Here is a 21272-nt window from a genome sequence, read left to right on the forward strand (position 1 = left end):
ATCTGCTATTTTTCATTAGCTAAAGCATACATAATGCTAACACCAAATAATATAAGTATACGTGGCATTTGAAATTACATACACTTATGCTCTTCAGTCTGCAGAGAACATGAGCGTGTCCATCACATTGTGCTACATTGTGTAAAACATGTTGTTCTGCTCTTCAGTCTACAGAGAACATGAGCGTGTCCATCATCACATTGTGCTACATGTAAAACATGTTGTTCTGCTCTTCAGTCTACAGAGAACATGAGCGTGTCCATCATCACATTGTGCTACATGTAAAACATGTTGTTCTGCTCTTCAGTCTACAGAGAACATGAGCGTGTCCATCACATTGTGCTACATGTAAAACATGTTGTTCTGCTCTTCAGTCTACAGAGAACATGAGCGTGTCCATCACATTGTGCTACATGTAAAACATGTTGTTCTGCTCTTCAGTCTGCAGAGAACATGAGCGTGTCCATCACATTGTGCTACATGTAAAACATGTTGTTCTGCTCTTCAGTCTGCAGAGAACATGAGCGTGTCCATCATCACATTGTGCTACATTGTGTAAAACATGTTGTTCTGCTCTTCAGTCTACAGAGAACATGAGCGTGTCCATCATCACATTGTGCTACATGTAAAACATGTTGTTCTGCTCTTCAGTCTGCAGAGAACATGAGCGTGTCCATCACATTGTGCTACATGTAAAACATGTTGTTCTGCTCTTCAGTCTGCAGAGAACATGAGCGTGTCCATCACATTGTGCTACATGTAAAACATGTTGTTCTGCTCTTCAGTCTGCAGAGAACATGAGCGTGTCCATCACATTGTGCTACATGTAAAACATGTTGTTCTGCTCTTCAGTCTACAGAGAACATGAGCGTGTCCATCATCACATTGTGCTACATTGTGTAAAACATGTTGTTCTGCTCTTCAGTCTGCAGAGAACATGAGCGTGTCCATCACATTGTGCTACATGTAAAACATGTTGTTCTGCTCTTCAGTCTACAGAGAACATGAGCGTGTCCATCATCACATTGTGCTACATTGTGTAAAACATGTTGTTCTGCTCTTCAGTCTACAGAGAACATGAGCGTGTCCATCATCACATTGTGCTACATGTAAAACATGTTGTTCTGCTCTTCAGTCTACAGAGAACATGAGCGTGTCCATCATCACATTGTGCTACATGTAAAACATGTTGTTCTGCTCTTCAGTCTACAGAGAACATGAGCGTGTCCATCACATTGTGCTACATGTAAAACATGTTGTTCTGCTCTTCAGTCTACAGAGAACATGAGCGTGTCCATCACATTGTGCTACATGTAAAACATGTTGTTCTGCTCTTCAGTCTGCAGAGAACATGAGCGTGTCCATCATCACATTGTGCTACATTGTGTAAAACATGTTGTTCTGCTCTTCAGTCTACAGAGAACATGAGCGTGTCCATCATCACATTGTGCTACATGTAAAACATGTTGTTCTGCTCTTCAGTCTACAGAGAACATGAGCGTGTCCATCATCACATTGTGCTACATGTAAAACATGTTGTTCTGCTCTTCAGTCTACAGAGAACATGAGCGTGTCCATCACATTGTGCTACATGTAAAACATGTTGTTCTGCTCTTCAGTCTGCAGAGAACATGAGCGTGTCCATCATCACATTGTGCTACATTGTGTAAAACATGTTGTTCTGCTCTTCAGTCTGCAGAGAACATGAGCGTGTCCATCATCACATTGTGCTACATGTAAAACATGTTGTTCTGCTCTTCAGTCTACAGAGAACATGAGCGTGTCCATCATCACATTGTGCTACATGTAAAACATGTTGTTCTGCTCTTCAGTCTACAGAGAACATGAGCGTGTCCATCATCACATTGTGCTACATTGTGTAAAACATGTTGTTCTGCTCTTCAGTCTGCAGAGAACATGAGCGTGTCCATCATCACATTGTGCTACATGTAAAACATGTTGTTCTGCTCTTCAGTCTACAGAGAACATGAGCGTGTCCATCACATTGTGCTACATGTAAAACATGTTGTTCTGCTCTTCAGTCTACAGAGAACATGAGCGTGTCCATCATCACATTGTGCTACATGTAAAACATGTTGTTCTGCTCTTCAGTCTACAGAGAACATGAGCGTGTCCATCACATTGTGCTACATGTAAAACATGTTGTTCTGCTCTTCAGTCTACAGAGAACATGAGCGTGTCCATCACCTTCTTCAGACTGTTCCGCGTCATGAGGCTGGTCAAGCTGCTCAACCGCTCAGAGGGCATCAAAAACCTGCTGTGGACCTTCGTCAAGTCCTTCCAGGTCATCATAGGTCACTGCTAGTCTGTCTAGCCCAGTGGTTCTCAAGCTGTGTTAGTTAGTTTAGCAACTGTTGCTATGCAGGTCAAGCTTTCGCCACCTCATAGCTGTCAATGTTATTTTGCATGGCTGTGTTGTTGAACGTCGAGAAAGTTACACGACTGACCCACCCAGGTTATGGCAATAATACTAATGACAGTCGTCTTACCGCGCAACATGAAAACTCTTGTCGGGTGGTCGTTAAAAGTTTATTTCTTCCTCTGTATTTTCCTCGTATTTCTAGTTCATTTAAATAATGTCATGCAAATTTGTCCAGTGTCCATAGCCTACTGCAGGCCTGGTTGACCAGATTTAGAAGACAATTTGATGCTAGTCTTGCATCAAATTGTCGCAAGATCACTGAAATGATCGATTATGTATATGGAGAAATCTCGTCATTTAACATGCTTCTCTATGGGGAGGACAGCTTGCCCTGTCTCCTCGCTGCTAACGTGCCTATTGGACAAGGACAGGTTGGGGAGGGACTTAGCGAAGGGCTAATTGCCACCCGGTTCCTTTTTAAACGCCCCGACGTCTGACACCATGTTGCGTATTAAACGCCCGGGCTACTATTTGGAAATATACGGTACTTTTGATACAGTAATGGTGACAATGACGTCCGTTTTTGTTGTTGTGTCTTCAGGCTCTTCCATACGTAGCTCTGCTCATCCTGATGCTCTTCTTCATCTATGCTGTGGTTGGCATGCAGGTACTGTGCACGCACACACACACACACACACGCACGCACGCACACACACGCACGCACACACGCACGCACACACACACACTAATACACATTGGTTTCAACTTTTTATTTAATTAATCAGTGCCTTTTGAACACTCCTTACCTTCTGTGTGGGTTTAACAAAATATTAAACCAATGCCAAAGTATTACAAAGTGCTTCTGATGAAACCTCCTAACTCAAGTATCTGACAGTGTATACCATACCAACTTTGATGAGGCAGTATTGTGTTGTTCTAATCTTTATAATAGTAATAATAATGAATTGCATTTTTGTAGCGCTTTTCCAAGTGCTCAAAGCGCTTTACAACGGTTCATTCATTCATACATTGGGAGGTGAAGCGCCAGCGTCCTCACTTCCCACATTCACACACCAATGGTGGCGAGCTCACACCGACCAACTCATTGGAGGCAACGTGGGGTTCAGTGTCTTGCCGAAGAACACTTCGACATGTGGACAGGAGGAGCCGGGATTTGAACCGCCAACCCAGGGGTCATTGGACGACCTGCTCTACCTCCTGAGCCACAGCCGCCCACAGCCACAGTAGAAAAGCCCTGGTAGAACCTACATGAACATAATGTATAAATTATGTTCTCCTGCAGATCTTTGGTAAAATAGCTCTGGTAGATGGGACCTACATCAACAGGAACAACAACTTCCAGACATTCCCACAAGCTGTGCTGCTGCTGTTCAGGTGACTGGACGACAATGACTCACATTATTTACACTGTTACACTGTATACACTGTTCAGGTGACTGGACGACAATGACTCACATTATTTCACAAAATGTTCTCCTTTATTCACTCCCTCTCACCCTTCATTAGAAGCCATTCCCGCCTTCCTGTGAATGTTCATCCCAGATTAGGAATATTATCAAGTGTTTTATTTATTTAATTTCTTTCTTTTTTTTGGGGGGGGGGGGGGGGTGTTGTTTTTGTTCGTGGTCAGGAGCTTTAAGCCGGCCACTCGCTCACTCACACTCGCTCACTCCAGCATGGTGGTGAAATGGGTGACCTGCTGAAATATGTGGACAAGCACGTCAGTGTCCGAATGTAAACCGTTGCACAAGTCCACAAGATGGTCACATATTTCGGCAGCTCACCCATTTCACCATAGCACCACCATGCTGGAGTGACCGAGTGTGAGTGGCCGAGATCTCGGGTATTGGAATTTGGCTTTATTATTGTTCTACAAGTTCCTGGGCAGGTGTTTATGATTGATCTAGTAGTTCTTAAGTGTTTAGTATTGTTGTTGTTGTGTTTTATTGTCCTGGACTGATGGCTTCCTCTGGTCAACAGGTGTGCAACGGGAGAGGCGTGGCATGAGGTGATGTTGGCTTGTTGTTACGGGAAGAGATGTGACCCCAAGTCAGACTACCTGCCTGGGGAGGAGTTCACCTGCGGAGCCAACTTCGCCGTCATCTACTTCATGAGCTTCTACATGCTCTGTGCTTTCCTGGTACGCACGCACACGCACACACACACACACACACACACACACACACACACACACACACACACACACACACACACACACACACACACACACACACACACACACACACACACACATTTTAAGAATGTATTTATGTCCTTACAAAGGAAAATGCACAAGGACACAAACATTATGGGTGTTACAATTATTATGTTACAATCACAAGCCTATGACACATGGAATCATGATACAGCAAGAATGTCACTCAGCAGCGTCTGTGCGCAAGTAAAAACAAACGTTAAACCTAGGAGCCCCTCAAAAGTATGATGATGATGATGATGATACATATTGTTATATACACACATACTTCAATTGAGATATTTGGGGTCCTTGGTATGAGCAAGTTTGGGAACTCCTTAACCCATTGATGCCTGAGGCCAAATCTGGGAACGCCTTCTAGGGCCTGACCTAAGGTTTCTGAAAACCTTCAAATTCTGATGTTTTATTTTTTAAATAGTTATGTTGCTACATGTATAGCAATAGCTGATGAGACACAGAGAGCACGGCCGGCATCAAGGGTAGAACAACGTATACGTTACACCAGGCGTCAATGGGTTAACTGAAGTTAACTGTGGAGAGCCCAGCATGAATCTGTCCTTATACAAACAAATCACCGTCGTCTTTCTTTTATAAACGTCTCCAATCAGATCATCAACCTGTTTGTGGCGGTCATCATGGACAACTTTGACTACCTGACGCGTGATTGGTCCATCCTGGGCCCCCAGCACCTGGACGAGTTCAAGAAGATCTGGGCCGAGTACGACCCCGAAGCTACGTGAGTGGCCGCGCGTCATGCTAGTGTTACACGCCCCAGGGGTGTGGCTTAGTATACAGACATATATTTTTAACCCATTCTGACCTGAGATCAGATTCATACGAGGTTTCCACTGGACACACACTGGTCTGATGAACCCATTCTGACCTGAGATCAGATTCTAAAAATGTCAGTCGTTCTTTGATTTTTCAAAAATAGCAGACCTACAAGCTCGTAGCGCGCCACTTGGTGGCGCGCTATGAGCTTGTAGATCTGCTATTTTTCAATAGCTAAAGCATAGCATGATGCCGACACCAAAATGGGTTCCCGTACAGAATGGGTTAAACTGATCTGCCAGGTTAACCTGAATAAACAGGGAAAAACGGGAGACATAGTCAGTTTCAGTGTTGCTCGTTTCTCTCTTCTTTGTTCATCTGATTTATTTACAATTATGCCGGTTCAATTGCCATTTGCTTTTCTTTCTTTGTTTTAAAGAGTTTCAATTACTGTATGAACATTCACATTTTCCACACAATATCAATAAACCCATCTTTTCTTATACATATTCATCAACATCACAATACATATTTTCCATTCATATTATTCTCATATGTTTACTTTTCTCAGCATCAAAATACTGTAATATACGGTTTGGCTTTTACCAATATGTTGCTTAGAATTCATTCTAAGTCACACTAGCTCTGAGGAGAACCTGATGATCTTGTTTTAGGGCAGTGGTTTTCAACCTGTTTCGTTTCAATTAACCCATTCTGACCGGGCACCCATTTTGGTGTTAGCATCATGTTATGCTTTAGCTATTGAAAAATAGCAGATCTACAAGACTTGTAGGTCTGCTATTTTTGAAAAATTCGAAGAACGACTGACATTTTTAGAATCTGATCTCAGGTCAGAATGGGTTGATCAGACCCAGTGTGTGTCCAGTGGAAACATCGCATGAATCTGATCTCAGGTCAGAATGGGTTAAGGCCCATTATTTATTCGGACCAGCATTTGATGACATTTAGCCTCTCGGACAGCAAACTAAATAATATTTTGTTGTCGTTGGATAGGATTTAGTCTACAATTCCATGCTTTTGGCAAACGTTTATCAAAATAACAATTATTCTTGCATTCTCCAATTGTGCACTTCTTGTAAATGAAGTATGTTTAACAATAATGTAACTCTTGAGAGCGTAAAATGAAACCAAATGGACCCGTTAACCCAGGTTAACTAATAACTTTAATATAAACTGGTTTGTGGTTAAGCAAATATGGACGAATAAATGTTTTTTCTCTTGCCCATCCTACAGGGGGCGTATTAAGCATCTGGATGTGGTGACACTCCTGCGCAGAATCCCTCCTCCGTTGGGTTTTGGTAAATTCTGCCCACATCGCATCGCCTGCAAGGTGAGCTAGATTAAAGACCAGTGGTTCTCACACTCGCTTGGCTCAAGGCAAACTTGAATGACATTGATATTTTAACCCATTTTGGGACTGAGGTCGATTAAAAAAAGGGCTTCTAAATCCTAACATTTTTCTGAAAAACCCATGTTTCTATGTCAGTGGTGCTCAACCTTTTTCATATCAAGGACCCCAAGAATGATCTCTATTGGGCCACGGACCCCCATCTCAAAATATGTAGTTTCAGGGACCCCCCCCAGAAGCCAATATTTTAGTTAAAAATGTTCGCTCCGAAATATGTATTCAAAGATTTGCACCACATTTTCACGACTTTTCAAAAATAGCAGACCTACAAGCTCGTAGCGTGCCACTCGGTGGCGCGCTATGAGCTTGTAGGTCTGCTATTTTTTCAATAGCTAAATTATAACATAATGTTTAAAACACCAAAAGGGGTTCCCGCCCAAAATGGGTTGAAGCAGTGCATGGTTCCCAAACCTTTTCATGTCAAGGACCCCTAAAATGACACTCATTAGCCCACGGACCCCCATTTGATTGTGCCCCCATGTGCGTGCGTGCCTGCGTGCGTGCCTGCGTGCGTGTGTGCGTGTTACACAGAGGTTGGTGTCTATGAACATGCCACTCAACAGTGATGGAACTGTCACCTTCAATGCCACCCTGTTCGCTCTGGTCAGGACCGCTCTGAAGATCAAAACTGAAGGTGTGTGTCATTTGTTTTTCGTTTTACTTTCAGGATATTTAGTTTGACTTTTTCTGGTATTATGAGGAAAGTCTTGATTGATAGAAGCTTAATTTATTTTCGGATGAAAGCATGACATGCCATTATGAATTTATGATGGTGAAAAAAACTTAAACCAAGATGATTTTTACATGTAATTCCATTTACTGTAGTTTGAGTTAGAATAGTGGTTCATAATATCGCTCATGTCTGACTAGATCCACCCTCTCTTTTGGTCAGGCAATTTTGAACAGGCCAATGAGGAGCTGCGGGCCATCATCAAGAAGATCTGGAAACGAACCAGCATGAAGCTATTGGACCAGGTCATTCCACCAATAGGAGGTGAGCTTTAAAATACAACTCACACCATAGAATGTAATCTTAGAATTCACTTCATGCCTCCCCCTTGCCAGCCGGGGCGCCTGATGGAGGGGAAAGGAACTGGTTGGAATAACGTGTTCCTTCCACGCGCTACGTCCAACCAGGGAAACTCCCCCCTGTCAGGTGTAAAGGAGCAACTTGGACACTCAGGCATGAAGGAAGCATGAGTTCAAGTCCGTTGCTCTCCCCTTGTCCCCTATATATGGGGACTAGGTTGGTGGAGGGTGTGTAGAGCCCAGGATCACATTTTAGATGATTGACACAGGGGTGAAAAATAATAATAATAATTCACTTCATGTAAAATGCATCTCAAAGGAGTAGTTTCCCCAATAATTACTTATTTTCAATCAATTACACACCCCATGGAGCCTTGAATTCATGGAGATTCGGTGTCGTGCACCGAAAAATAGTCGATCTACAATCTCACATGTTTTTGTGTGTGCGTGTTCAGACGATGAGGTCACGGTGGGGAAGTTCTACGCGACCTTCCTGATCCAGGACTACTTTAGGAAGATGAAGAAGAGACAGGAGGAATACTACGGCTGCAGACCAACCAAGAAGAACGCTACCAACGAGATCCAGGTTCAGCCCTGTCTGTCTGTCTGTCTGTCTGTCTGTCTGTCTGTCTGTTTGTCTGTCTCTCTCTCTCATTCCATGTTGGTGTCTCTCTGGTTGGTCTAAGGAACATAGAACATGCCACTCATTCATTCATCCATCCATTCATTCGTTCGTTCGTTTGTTCGTTCATTCATTCATGGTGTCTCTCTACCAGGCCGGTCTGAGGAACATAGAAGAGGAGGCCGTGGACATGCTCCACAGAGCCATCTCAGGAGACCTGATGAATGATGAGGAGATGGACCGAGGCCTGGATGAGGCCAACGAGGACGCCATCTACAGGGTGAGGAGATAAGTCAAATCCCCATGATCACATGGGACTGCCTGCCTAAATATGTCCCAAACCGCCCCCCCTAAGGTCTTCCACTGCTGGCCTGCTCGCTTTGCCTAAAAAAAAAGGCAACCAAAAAACACGGGGAAGCAGCTTTTTGCTTCTACGGGCCGTCGGCATGGAACAAGCTCCCACTGTACCTTCGTCAGGCAGCCTCTGTAGACATTTTTAAAGCTCAGCTCAAGACCCACTTCTACAACATTGCGTTTAATTGATATTTTATTTTTTGTTATTCATGTCCTCACTGTATTGCACTACTGCTTGTTTTTTAATGTCGTTGCCTTGCTTTTCTTTTTTTTTCTCCATTGCTCTGTAAAGCACTTTGAGTGGATTTCATGTCATGAAAGGTGCTATACAAATAAAGTTTTATTATTTATTATTATTATAGAGGCAGGGTGGATTGTTTGGGAACCACGTGGAGCCCATATCCATGGAGAATGAACTGAACAGCTCTCACGACACCCACCAGCGCCCCCTGCAGATGAATGACAGCCACAACAACAACAACAGCAGCATGAACACAACATACAGGTCTGTCTGTCTGTCTGTCTGTCTGTCTGTCTGTCTGTCTGTCTGTCTGTCTGTCTGTCTGTCTGTCTGTCTGTCTGTCTGTCTGTCTGTCTGAAATCCTAGGCCTGACACCATTTTTACTGTACAATCGCTTACCGGAGACTCAAATTATTGGCTTAGGAATGCGAAAAATAAATAAATGAATAAATGAATACATCTCCATGAATTTCAAGGCTTCATGGGGTGTGTAATTGATGGGAAATAAATATTTGTTTTGGATGAACGACTGTGTAACACTGTAACAGTGTTGGACCCAATAAGGTTTCCACCCAACAGAGACATACATACAGAACCAAATTGTCAGTAGCCTACATGTTTTCTCGTTTGCAGTTGCAGCTCTGCCTACACATTACTGGACCCCCAGCATCCTGTCAGCACAGAAGGACAGCTACACGTCCACACCCCGGGACAGGGACAGACCCACACCATGCGGGGACAAACCCAGGGACCGGGACAGACCCACACCATGCAGGGACAAACCCAGGAACAGGGAGAGAGCCAGGGGGCAGCTGACAGGCTCATCCAGGAGGTGAGTGATAGTGACGGACAGCACCGTAGTTTCCGAGAAAGGAGCGTGCAACTGCAAAGGCGTCCCGCGGCTAATACAGAAGCTAGTGCTGGCGAGGCCTTAGCAAGCCTCCGTAGCAACCGGAACGATTCCAAAGATGAAACACGGCTGGGCTTTCTTATTATATCAATTTACAATTTACAATTTAGGCATTTAGCAGACGCTCTTAATCCAGAGCGACTTACATTAAGCAAGAACAAAAAAGCATGGGTATACATCACATAAAAACATTTATCATGAAACATGCGTAAGCTAAGAAAGTAACAGTGGAATATCTATAATGAAACTATACATATAAGCTATACATCTATACTACTATGCTATACATATGTACTATGACGTGCTATGACAATAGCACATACAATGCACTTATGCTGTCTACGTAACATGCTATAAGTCTGTATCAAATGCTATCTAAGTCTACAGAATTGCTATCTAAGGGGGTGGGGTAAGTGCTATGGGCCATGATGGAGTCTGAAAAGGTGGGTTTTCAGACTACGGCGGAAGATTGGGAGTGATGCTGCAGTTCTGACTGCAATGGGAAGTGCATTCCACAGTTTTGGAGCCAGAAGGGAGAAGAGTTTGGGACGTGTGGAGCGTTGTCCCGGCGTTTTTAGTGAGGGTACTTCCAGCTTCCCTGCGTTGGCTGATCTGAGTGAGCGGGAGGGTTTGTAGGGTTCGATCATACTTGCAAGATATGGGGGAGCCATACCTTTGGTTGCTTTGAATGCCAGCATCAGAGTTTTGTATTCTGTGCGGGCAGCGACCGGGAGCCAGTGGAGGGAACGGAGCAGGGGGGAGACATGTGAGAATTTTGGCTGGTTGAAGACCAAGCGAGCTGCGGCATTTTGGATCAGCTGGAGAGGTTTAAGTGCACATGCTGGTAGGCCAGTAAGGAGGGAGTTACAATAGTCAAGTTTTGACAAGACTGTTGTCTGGATTAGGAGCTGGGCTGATTCCTGGGTGAGGAACGGTCTAATTCGTCGTATGTTATAGAGTGTGAACCTACAGGATCGAGTGACAGCTGTGATGTGAGTTTTGAACGAGAGCTGACTGTCCAGGACAACACCAAGATTCCTGGCTGTTGGGACAGACGTTACCAGGGCGTTGTCTACGGAGATAGTTAGCTCCCGCATAGGGCAGGACTTAGCTGGGAAGAAGAGAAGCTCAGTCTTGTCTGGGTTCAGTTTGAGGTGGTTGGAGGACATCCACTGTGAGATGTCAGCCAGGCATGCGGTGATGCGCTCTTCCACCTGAGTGGCAGAGGGGGGGAAGGATAGAAACAGTTGTGTGTCATCGGCATATCGATATCAAACGCCTTAAGACGAGCCTATACTCGTTATGCGCTCCCCGCGTAATTCATTTATAGGACGAGTCCTATAAATTGTCCGAGTCCGGCCTTCTTAGGAGTCCGTCCTTAGGATCCAATGTGTTAAGTGCAGTAGTAAAAGCCCTTAGTTGCCTCCCCCTGGCCAGCCGGGGCGCCTGATGGAGGGGAAAGGAACTGGTTGGAATAACGTGTTCCTTCCACGCGCTACGTCCAACCAGGGAAACTCCCCCCTGTCAGGTGTAAAGGAGCAACTTGGACACCTTGTCCCCCCATATGGGGACTAGGTTGGCGGAGGGTGTGTAGAGCCCAGGATCACATTAGATGATTGACACAGGGGTGAAAAATGGGTTACAAAATCGTGGGATAAAAAATATATAAAAAATTAAAAAAAGCCCTTAGTTACTTTCCACAGTTCCTATATTGTTTGTTTGTTTGTGAGGTCACAGTATAATGGTGTTTTAAGTACATGTTCCTCCTGGAGAGTTGCTTGCAAGCTACTCAATTTAGAATCGACAAGTAGCCTACATGAAATGACTCTTGAATGAATGTATTGCCACCACCAACAGGCACTCATAAATGGCGGTCTGGCGGAGCTGGCCGGCGACCGGCGGTTTGTTTGCACCACCAAGATGGAGCTCAGCGAGGCGCTCCACGTCAGCCCCGCCCACGTGGAGACGGTCGCCATGGAGATGATCCTCAGCACGGGGGGGGGAGGGAGGGGGGTCCAGTCGTCATCACGCCACAGACCGCCGCCGCCCCCTACCGTACCGACACGCCCCTCCAAACAGACCCCGCCCCCTACCGCGCCGTCACGCCCCTCCAAACAGACCCCGCCCCTCACCGTGACACCACGCCCCTCCAAACAGACCCCGCCCCCCACGTGTCGTCACTCATGATGACTGCTGCACGCCAGCCGCTGTCACATGTCACACTTATATGACCATATACGGACAGTGGCGAAAAAATATATATAATACAAAATAAATACATGGACAGTCCTGAATGGATGCATGGAGAATTGGATTAAGAGGTTGATTTATTTGTATGTATTTATATTTTCATGAGCCTTTTGGTTTCAAGTTTTTTTTTTCTTTCTTTTTTCTATGACTTTGGAGCAGTGATCGTCAACCTTTTACATTTTGAGGACCCCCAGTTTGATATGCATTACAGGACAGACCCCCATCTGATACCATTTTAATCTCTGCGACCCCAATCTGTATGATCTTTTTGTGTTTTTTTAGAAGTCACACAATATGAAGTGAAATTGAAAATTTCTCTTTAAACAGAAAGTATTTGTTCTTGTCGGGATGCCAATTTCATCCAATCAGGAGAATACAGTATACGAAATTAAAAACACTATAGCAACTAAATGGACCCATAGTTCATTATTGACCCAATTTAATTATTACATTTGGTTCCATTTAGATCTTTAAGCGACACTAAGCATCTAGCTCCCCAGGCGAAATGGAAGAGGGAGATGATAGCGGCAAGAGAAAGGTATCAAACTGTTTACAGGAGTGTAGACGTACTGGCGGGGCTGGGATAGATATACAGTAGCAAACGTGGCAGAAAGGACTCAAAGGACGGAAGACGATCATGAAGTAATTGTTAGACCAGCCGAAATGGGGAGGCTGGGAGCGTCTTTCGCTGGTTGGAATCTGATGCAACTTACTGAGACGATAACAGAGCAACTTATTGGCACGGTAAAGATGTGTCAGAACAGAAGAGGATGTTAAAAGGTATTAGGCGTGCCAAGATAAGCGAGGTCATACGCATGAAGTCAAACAGGAATGAGATAAAAAACGGATCGTCTCTCAGTTCTGATCACATTTGGTGAGGAGCACCCCCTCCCCCAAGGCACAGTGGGGAAAAAAATAAAATAATTTGAATCGAAACAGATTTCTGTTACTAGGCCTAATAAATAGGCTATGCTGTATCACAGTATCGGCGCCTTATCCTGGTTAATTGCCTGTGTCAGTTTGCTCATGCGTGTGGAGAGGGAAAGTACTTTTCTGCGTGAAAATGTGCGAAAATGCTCGTGCACGAGGCAAGGCACGTGCATTTTGCCAAGCTTTCGGCACCTCCTATTGTAAATATCTTCCCACGGCCCTGGTCAGCTATGACCAAGTATAGAAGCTGGTTTCAAGAGAAACACTGCAGAGTCAGACTATCAAGGAACAAGGAAATGTGAAACATGTGACAATAAGGTGAAAAAGAGGACACTATGATGACAGTGAACAAAAAGGACTTTGTCATGTTTTACTTTTAGTGGATGTAATTAATAATAGGGCAGCACAGACAACAAGCAAAACTGAAACTATCAAGCTAGTTGTACTAAGGAGCTGCGAGATACATTTGGGAAACAGTTGAGGCCACTCTTGGACATAATAATGAGCATGAAGATGGACATCAATCTCAGTCATGGGCTGGTTCATCTTAATGGTGTTGACCGTACTGCAGTGGAAGTATGCTGCCGGAGTCAGTAAAGGGTACAAGCCAAGGGTAATGGGTTTTAAGAGGGCTTTTGACCTGCATGGGGACAATATGTTAGTCAACTGTTAGCCTGATTTATCGTCGTCCAGAGCCTCCGGGTCCTATCCTGGTTTAAGGTTCAAGGTTGTTTATTAGTGTCCCCGAAGGGCAAAAGGTTTTACAGCAGGTCATAAGGCTTGAAACACACAATCAAACCAAAGTTATTGCTGCTGGTCGCAAGCGTGCGCTGCGCCCGGCCTACTTGCTGCATCTTCAGAAAAGAAAGGTGGCGTGTGGTGTAGGAGTGTGTGTGTGTGTGTGTAGCAGGGAATATGCAGAGAGGGAGGGAGAGAGGAAAAGATGCGACCGCCTTCTTCAGAAGCAAGATAGATAACCACATCCACAGCCACGGCAGTGGAAGCCTTGGGAATATTGACTGGGTAGGTTTTGGTATTTTGTTGTATTTTACTACATTTTGTATAATGTATTAATTTTACCCCTCAATTTGTATTGAGGGGTAACCAGATGTATTATGTGATCCATTGTAGGAGGACAACTGAACTAACATAACTAACCTACAACCTTTCACTGTTTTTCTCACCGTGCCATATTGTATTTGAGACTGTGTTTTACCAGATTGTTTGTTGGTCCAGTGGTGCTGGGCCATTCATTAATAGTGGTTTGTATTTGGTTTGCTATCCATCCATCTTCAACCGCTTATCCGTAGTTGGGTCGCAGGGGCAACATGCTCCACCAGAGTGCTCCAGACTTCCCTCTCCAGAGAAAGATTAGTAACTTCCTCCTGGGGGATCCCGAGACTTTCCTAGGCCAGTGAGTCGATGTGTTTCCTCCAACTGTGCCTTGGTCTGCTCCGGGGTCTCCTCCCAGTGGGACGTGCCTCGAGGACCTCCCTAGGGAACCCGAACCACCTAAGCTGGCTCCTTTCCAGGCGAAGAAGCAGCGACTCTACTCTGAGTCTCTCTCATGTGACTGAACTTCTCACCCTATCTCTAAGGGAGATGCCAGCCACCCGTCGAAGAAAACTCATTTCGGCCGCTTGTATTCGCGACCTTAGAGGATATGCGTGTGACATCATCGTACCTGGAAGTTATGCGGGAACGCCCACTGAGTGGCAAAAAACTACTTTCTGGCCTTGACAGCCCATTCCTGCAAACAGAAAAGTCCTGTCTGATTGCATTAAACAATGTTAAACTCACCAGCATTGCAGCTGTACGAAAAGCTTGAATTATCCTCTTTCTATCTGCAAAGTTTTTGTTTCATAAAAATCCACCATAGAAACGTTATGAGCTACTTTCTGTCAAGAAATGCCCTGCATTTGATTATTTTTCAGAGTGTCAGAGTTTGGAAGTGCTTGTTTTCAATAACACAACATTTTGCTGCATTATGTGATATTTAGAAACGGGTGGTACGGCAGGACGGTTGAGTGATTTCAAACGAGCGCTTCCAAACTCCAACACTCCATGCTGCTCAATGTCTTCGGTCTAGATGATGGGTGTCCTGATGGGAAAATCATGCATGTGCATACGCTCTATAGTTTGATGCAAGCTTAGCTATAGGGCTCTGGACTATCAGAGGTTGGGTTGCAATAAGCTGCGGGAACATCATTCATGTCAGTGTTGTCAGTTACTGGGAAACTTTCCACAGGGAAAGGGAGTTAGAATCTCAAGAAGAGAAGGTGTTCCTGGTTGAGTCATCATCATTAGGATGTGCCCATGTGTCATGTGTCCATGTGGCATGTGTCTGCTCGCTCATACGTAAGATACAATCAGTATATCAGTTGACGTTATGAGAAGGTTAACCGTGGGATATAGAGCACATTTTGGGCAAGTGGCTATGGCCGTTCTTAGCCCAAGGAGTGTAGTTTTGTGCAAAGCTAATGCTTGTTGTCTGCATTGTGCTATAGACTAATCCACGGAGTGATGCCCTGGGCATGCACAGCCATAGCTGAGGTGTACCATTAAGAGCACCTCAGTACTGACCTGGCCTGCAGGGCACAGCTCCATGGCTATTTCACTTCATCACAAGTCATCATTGTAATGGACTATCGTCTGAATAATGACTCCAGACAATGTTTGAATTCCACCTGTACTCAAGTTTGTTTTTGTGTTGAACTAAACCAAGCTGTTTCCATGTGATGCTCATGTCTGTCTTGCTGACAATAATATATTTTGAGTGTCATTGTGACTTAGTAGTAATTCGTTTCCTCTCCATTTCTCTCAGGAAAGCTCACCAAGGACGCCACTGTGTGTTCCTTTGTGCAGCTGTGCACGAGGAGGGACGATGCTGCTGACTTGTGCCGGCACCTCAGGGGTGCGCCGCTGGTTCACACTGGCCACGGGTCTGGTGGAGTGCCTGTGTTTCACTGGGGTTGTGTTCGGATGGGCTTCCCTTGTTTTTGTCCTCAAGGCAGAGGGCTACTTCAGCTCGCTGTGTGTCAACACAACAGATGTCAACGGAACACAAACAATAGGCAAGTTCTGCTCACTCTGTCCTTCATCTGAAACTTTACCCTTTCGCAGGCATGATGTAGTAAGTCAATAATGGTGTTGTCTAAAAGTATTTTACTAATAGCTTTGGATTAGGTCTGCACAATTAACTGCAAGTAATTGAAAATCATGATTTTATGTTTCACAATGATGTAATTCTGAAACTTAGTTAATTAGGATTGTATCAACTGTAATCACAATAATGGTGTGGTACTGTCTATAGTATACAGATATCACCAGAGACTGCATTTCTGTCAGTCTCTGCAGCAGCAGCTCATGTGCATGTTTTGATCCTTAAGTAGCCTTGCCAAGCCATGAGGCCCATAGGGCAGGAGCCTATCTCCTGTTTCTGTAGCGTGAGGCAGCTTGATGTACAAGTACACCCCCTGGACATGACACTAGTATGTCACAGGGACTTACCCCCTCCATTCCAACCCTTGATGCTGAATTGTCAAGCAGGGAGGGAGTCCCATTTTTTAGAGTCTTTGGTATGACCCGGCCGGGGATTGAACCCCGACCTCCCAGTCTCAGGGCGGACACTCTAACCACAAGGCCACTGAGCTGGTGTTTTTATCCTTACACAGAACCAAAAGTACATCCAGAAATCCTCTCCTCCTAGGAAGCATGAGTTAAGTCCGTTGCTCTCCCCAGGTTGGCGGAGGGTGTGTAGAGCCCAGGATCACATTAGATGATTGACACAGGGGTGAAAAATGGGTTACAAAATCGTGGGATAAAAAAATATTAAAAAAAAAAAAAAATCCTCTCCTCAAACATCACATATTTTGGTGCCATGGTGTTTCTTTTCTACAGCACCATATCTTCCAACCTCAGAGAGTCAGATAAAGGAGATTTATTTTCTTTTCCATTATTTTTTTTGTTCCATTATCACCTTGATGAACACACACTTTCATTGATTACCCAGATCCCAGCTGTTTTATCCTTTCTCTTCTCTCTCTCTCTCTCTCTCTCTCTCTCTCTCTCTCTCTCTCTCTCTCTCTCTCTCTCTCTCTCTCTCTCTCTCAATTCAATTCAATTTCAATTCAACAGGCTTTATTGGCATGACGTTTTACAAGTGTTGCCAAAGCACAATCACAGATATTACAAACAACAACATAACAACATAATATCAATGACATGAAAAAATAAATTAAAATAATATAAAATAAAGCAGGTGGTGCAGAAAATAAAACATGGCATACTGTATGTGTGTCCTACTGGTTGTCCCTTTTCTTGTGACAGGAATTGACATATTTTGCAGCAAAAACTGCACATTCTTTCTGTTCCCCCAGAAGGACTGGTAATCTTTCCCTTTCTGTCATACTTCTGAATTCTGGGAAATTTGTTTCAAATTTTGGGAAGAACTCCTCTCTAATATTTGTGTAGTTTTTACATTGTGTTAAAAAGTGTAACTCTCTCTCTCACACACACACACACACAGACTGCAGTGGACAGGATGACCAGTTCTCATTGGTCTTCACCATCGCCGTCTTTGTGGACAATGCCCTGACGCTGCCCAATGGCTACCTGTTTGACCATTACGGCACTGCAGCGGCTCGACTGTTTGGAATGTGAGTCGTTTTGATTTTGTTTTGGCCGGATGGATTCAGAGATACACCAAATGTAAATATACTCGAAATATTTAAACTGTAAACAATGTTGTCCTTCAGCAAATTGATCTCGGAAACAAAACCATTTGAATTAGCATAAAAAGTCACATCACTTTAATCTTTTATTTTATTATTTTATTGTTAACCCATTCTGAACGGGAACCCATGTTGGTGTTAGCATCATGTTATGCTTTAGCTATTGAAAAATAGCAGATCTACAAGCTCCGAGCTTGTAGGTCTGCTATTTTTTGAAAAATTCGAAGAACGACTGACATTTTTAGAATCTGATCTCAGGTCAGAATGGGTTAATCAGACCAGTGTGTGTCCAGTGGAAACCTCGTATGAATCTGATCTCAGGTCAGAATGGGTTAATCCTCTCTCCCACCAGATTACTCTACACCCTGGGTACCTTGTTCCTGGCATTCTCAAGTTCAGGTTAGTCCTCAACTCCATCTTGCTGCTCACATTGAACTACACACTGAACTACTACATTGAAGATGAGTTACAGTTGGTACAGATGGTCACATTACTGTACCTGCTGTCCCTCAGCCCTTTCCAACATGCTCTTCCCCGCTCTGATCTTCATCGCTCTGGGAGGCACTTTGCTCCTGATCACCAACATGCAGGTATGGTACTGTGTGTGTGTGTGTGTGTGTGTGTGTGTGTGGTGTGTGTGTGTGTGTGTGGTGTGTGTGTGTGTGTGTGTGTGTGTGTGTGTGTGTGTGTGTGTGTGTGGTGTGTGTGTGTGTGTGTGTGTGTGTGTGTGTGTGTGTGTGTGTGTGTGTGTGTGTGTGTGTGTGTGTGTGTGTGTGTGTGTGCGTGTGCGCGTGTGCGTGCGTGCTGTAATGGAAATATTAGAATGCCAAATAGATCATCAATCATACATATACATTATTGGGTGTTTCTCATCCTTCCATACAGTCTATTTTCACCATTGAGCTCATTTCTAATTGACCATCAGCTGAGTCTCCATGCTTAAATATACCACTGTCAGCAAAGGTGTAACTATTTGTGTGTTGCTCTCATTTTAGGACTATTAGAATAGCATGTTTGTCTTCTCTGCTTAAGTCCAACCATAGAAGGAGATGTTGAATAAACTGTTACTGACAGTCTATTGCTGTTGTAAATGGAGATGAGCTGGGGAATAAAGGGGGTGAATTCATTGAGTGCTGGGAGAGAACCGGGACGCAGTGATGCTACCATTTTGCTGTACTGACAACCGACTGAGAACTTTGAATAAAGAATGATGATACCTGAATCTTGATGTCCTGCTTCTGATGCTTCCTTATGCTTACTAATATTGAGACCAAGAATTCCCGCTACAGTGCGTGCGAGTGTATATAATGAAACATAGCCTACACTTTATATTTGCATCTCTTTATCTACCGCAGGTCGGAAACCTGTTTGGCTCCCGTCGTTCCACCATCATCACACTATATAATGGAGCCTTTGACTCTTCCTCAGCAGTCTTCCTCGTTATCAAGGTAACACACACACACACACACACACACACACACACACAAATGAATACGTGGAGGGTATAGTATCTTCTAAGAAGGTGCGCCGAAGGAGGAGGGGAATGATGTTATTAAATGACAGACGGCATCCCTACCTGTTCTCCCTCTTTAGCTGCTGGGCGAGTCGGGTGTTTCTCTGCGTGACTGCCTCCTCTTCGTGTCTGCCTGTGGTGTCATTCACACGGCCAGGACCTTCCTACTGATGCCCACGTCCAGCATTCCCTACCCCGTACCTGACAGCTATACCTATGGGTAAGATTCCCTACCTACCCCTTACCTGACAGCTATACCTATGGGTATGATTCCCTACCTACTTGACAGCTATACATACGTATGGCTAAGACATAAAAAAAAAAGGTTCTTTGACTGTGCAGTAACATCCATAGTGTCCATTTATCTACAGTGTCAACAATGGAATTGACACATTTTGACTGCGGAATGAATTCATCTTTAAATAAATGGTATAGTTTGTTCATACAAATTTAGAGACTCCTCCCTGTAATAGAAGTGGGAATTCCATCTTGAAGTTTAGTCTCTCATGCAGGAGATCCAGGTTCGAATCCAGGGCAGGACATACAAGTTACAGATTTAAATAAAAGATTGTATGGTGTGTGTGTGTGTGTGTGTGTGTGTGTGTGTGTGTGTGCTCTTTGCTCTGCCAGGGTGACCTGTGGAAAAAGCGAGCTGGAGGCAGCGAGAGGTCAGATAGGCCTACAGGGTGACGACGCTACAGCGGCTACACCAGTTGACCAGGAGAGCCCTCCAAAGAAAGGTGTGTATTGTATGCACAAGTGGTTCTCAAACCAGGCAATACTTTGTTTTCAAGAATACTCAGACGGCAGTAAGCATTAGAAAGCTATACAAAACCCTACCCGTTCCATTTCCTCCCCTATATACCTCAAGTGCGCCACTAGGTACATTTTTAAACAATTTTCAGCAATGGGATAATACTGTTTTTTGGTGGGTATAGAGCTGGTCATTTTGAAAGTAGCAAAAGTCAACAAAATTGTGGGCACCCGGCCTGCCCTATATAGGCTACTGTACCAAGTCAGCCATGTATTGTAAAACAAAATGTGAGACGCCAGAGGGGTTTAACAAAATTATAGGCAATATTAGACATATGGTCATCATAATAATATGACATCAAATCAAGTAATTGAATAGCAAACCCCTGTCCCACTTGTCCCACACAAGCAATGCGTCTGTCCCTCAAGTGAACAGTTTGGATCAGGTGACTCTAATTAGGCCACAGAGCCCAATTCGCCACAACATGTAGGCTAAACCTCTGAGACTCCAAGCAACACGGTAAATTCCTCAGTGTCCATTGAAATAATTCCAAATGAACCCTTACTGGTCCCCATGTTCACAACCAGTGTTACAACTTGAAAATTGTCAATTGGCTATTTTCACTATCTCCTTGTTTTTTTGTTATGTCTTGGATTGTCGTGATCCATATAAATGAGTCACAACCCACAGTTTGGGAATTCACTGACACTGGTATATACCGTTGACTATATAGCAGACTGACTTCTCAAAATGTCCTCTGTTGTTCTCTTTCAATGTCTTGTCTTGCCTTTCCTTCTCTTCCTGGACGATGAAGAGATTGAAGTCTCTCCGGCGCCAGGGAGGAGTTTCAGAGAGTGCGTACTGTCCAGGTTTTTCCTGTGGCACGTGCTGTGGCTGTCGGTCATGCAGCTCAGACACTACCTGTTCATCAGCACCCTCAACCCCATGCTGCAGAGACTGACCATGGGAGAGCCCTCGCTGGGTAAAAACATACACACACACACCCTCAACCCCATGCTGCAGAGACTGACCATGGGAGAGCCCTCGCTGGGTAAAAACATACACACACACACCCTCAGCCCCATGCTGCAGAGACTGACCATGGGAGAGCCCTCGC

The 21272-nt window shown here is 44.4% G+C and overlaps 2 protein-coding genes across 2 annotated transcripts in view; both read left to right on the top strand.

Moving 5' to 3' along the window:
- The window catches only part of LOC308329758 (dihydropyridine-sensitive L-type skeletal muscle calcium channel subunit alpha-1-like), a gene marked incomplete at its 5' end in the record, with an annotated part of 66571 nt that extends 54040 nt beyond the window's left edge, over positions 1-12531 (top strand). Inside the window, 13 exons of the mRNA XM_080784255.1 lie at positions 2180-2305; positions 2985-3050; positions 3687-3778; positions 4385-4544; positions 5228-5355; positions 6645-6741; positions 7351-7453; positions 7712-7813; positions 8304-8434; positions 8625-8750; positions 9187-9329; positions 9699-9897; positions 11833-12531. Coding sequence (XP_080640381.1) covers positions 2180-2305; positions 2985-3050; positions 3687-3778; positions 4385-4544; positions 5228-5355; positions 6645-6741; positions 7351-7453; positions 7712-7813; positions 8304-8434; positions 8625-8750; positions 9187-9329; positions 9699-9897; positions 11833-12162 — 1803 coding nt within the window. The 3' untranslated portion in view covers positions 12163-12531. The remainder of the gene's footprint in view (positions 1-2179; positions 2306-2984; positions 3051-3686; positions 3779-4384; positions 4545-5227; positions 5356-6644; positions 6742-7350; positions 7454-7711; positions 7814-8303; positions 8435-8624; positions 8751-9186; positions 9330-9698; positions 9898-11832) is intronic.
- A 1548-nt stretch (positions 12532-14079) lies between these two features.
- LOC308327870 (equilibrative nucleobase transporter 1-like) overlaps positions 14080-21272 on the top strand; it is an 11362-nt gene continuing 4169 nt past the window's right edge. The window contains exons 1-9 of the mRNA XM_080781452.1: positions 14080-14178; positions 15980-16229; positions 17684-17813; positions 18241-18287; positions 18402-18478; positions 19244-19336; positions 19482-19621; positions 20032-20141; positions 20970-21137. Of these exons, the coding sequence (XP_080637578.1) occupies positions 16040-16229; positions 17684-17813; positions 18241-18287; positions 18402-18478; positions 19244-19336; positions 19482-19621; positions 20032-20141; positions 20970-21137 (955 nt within the window). The 5' untranslated portion in view covers positions 14080-14178; positions 15980-16039. The remainder of the gene's footprint in view (positions 14179-15979; positions 16230-17683; positions 17814-18240; positions 18288-18401; positions 18479-19243; positions 19337-19481; positions 19622-20031; positions 20142-20969; positions 21138-21272) is intronic.

The sequence above is a fragment of the Protomyctophum bolini genome (assembly GCF_963924005.1).
Source record: "Protomyctophum bolini genome assembly, chromosome: 2".
NCBI lineage: Eukaryota > Metazoa > Chordata > Actinopteri > Myctophiformes > Myctophidae > Protomyctophum > Protomyctophum bolini.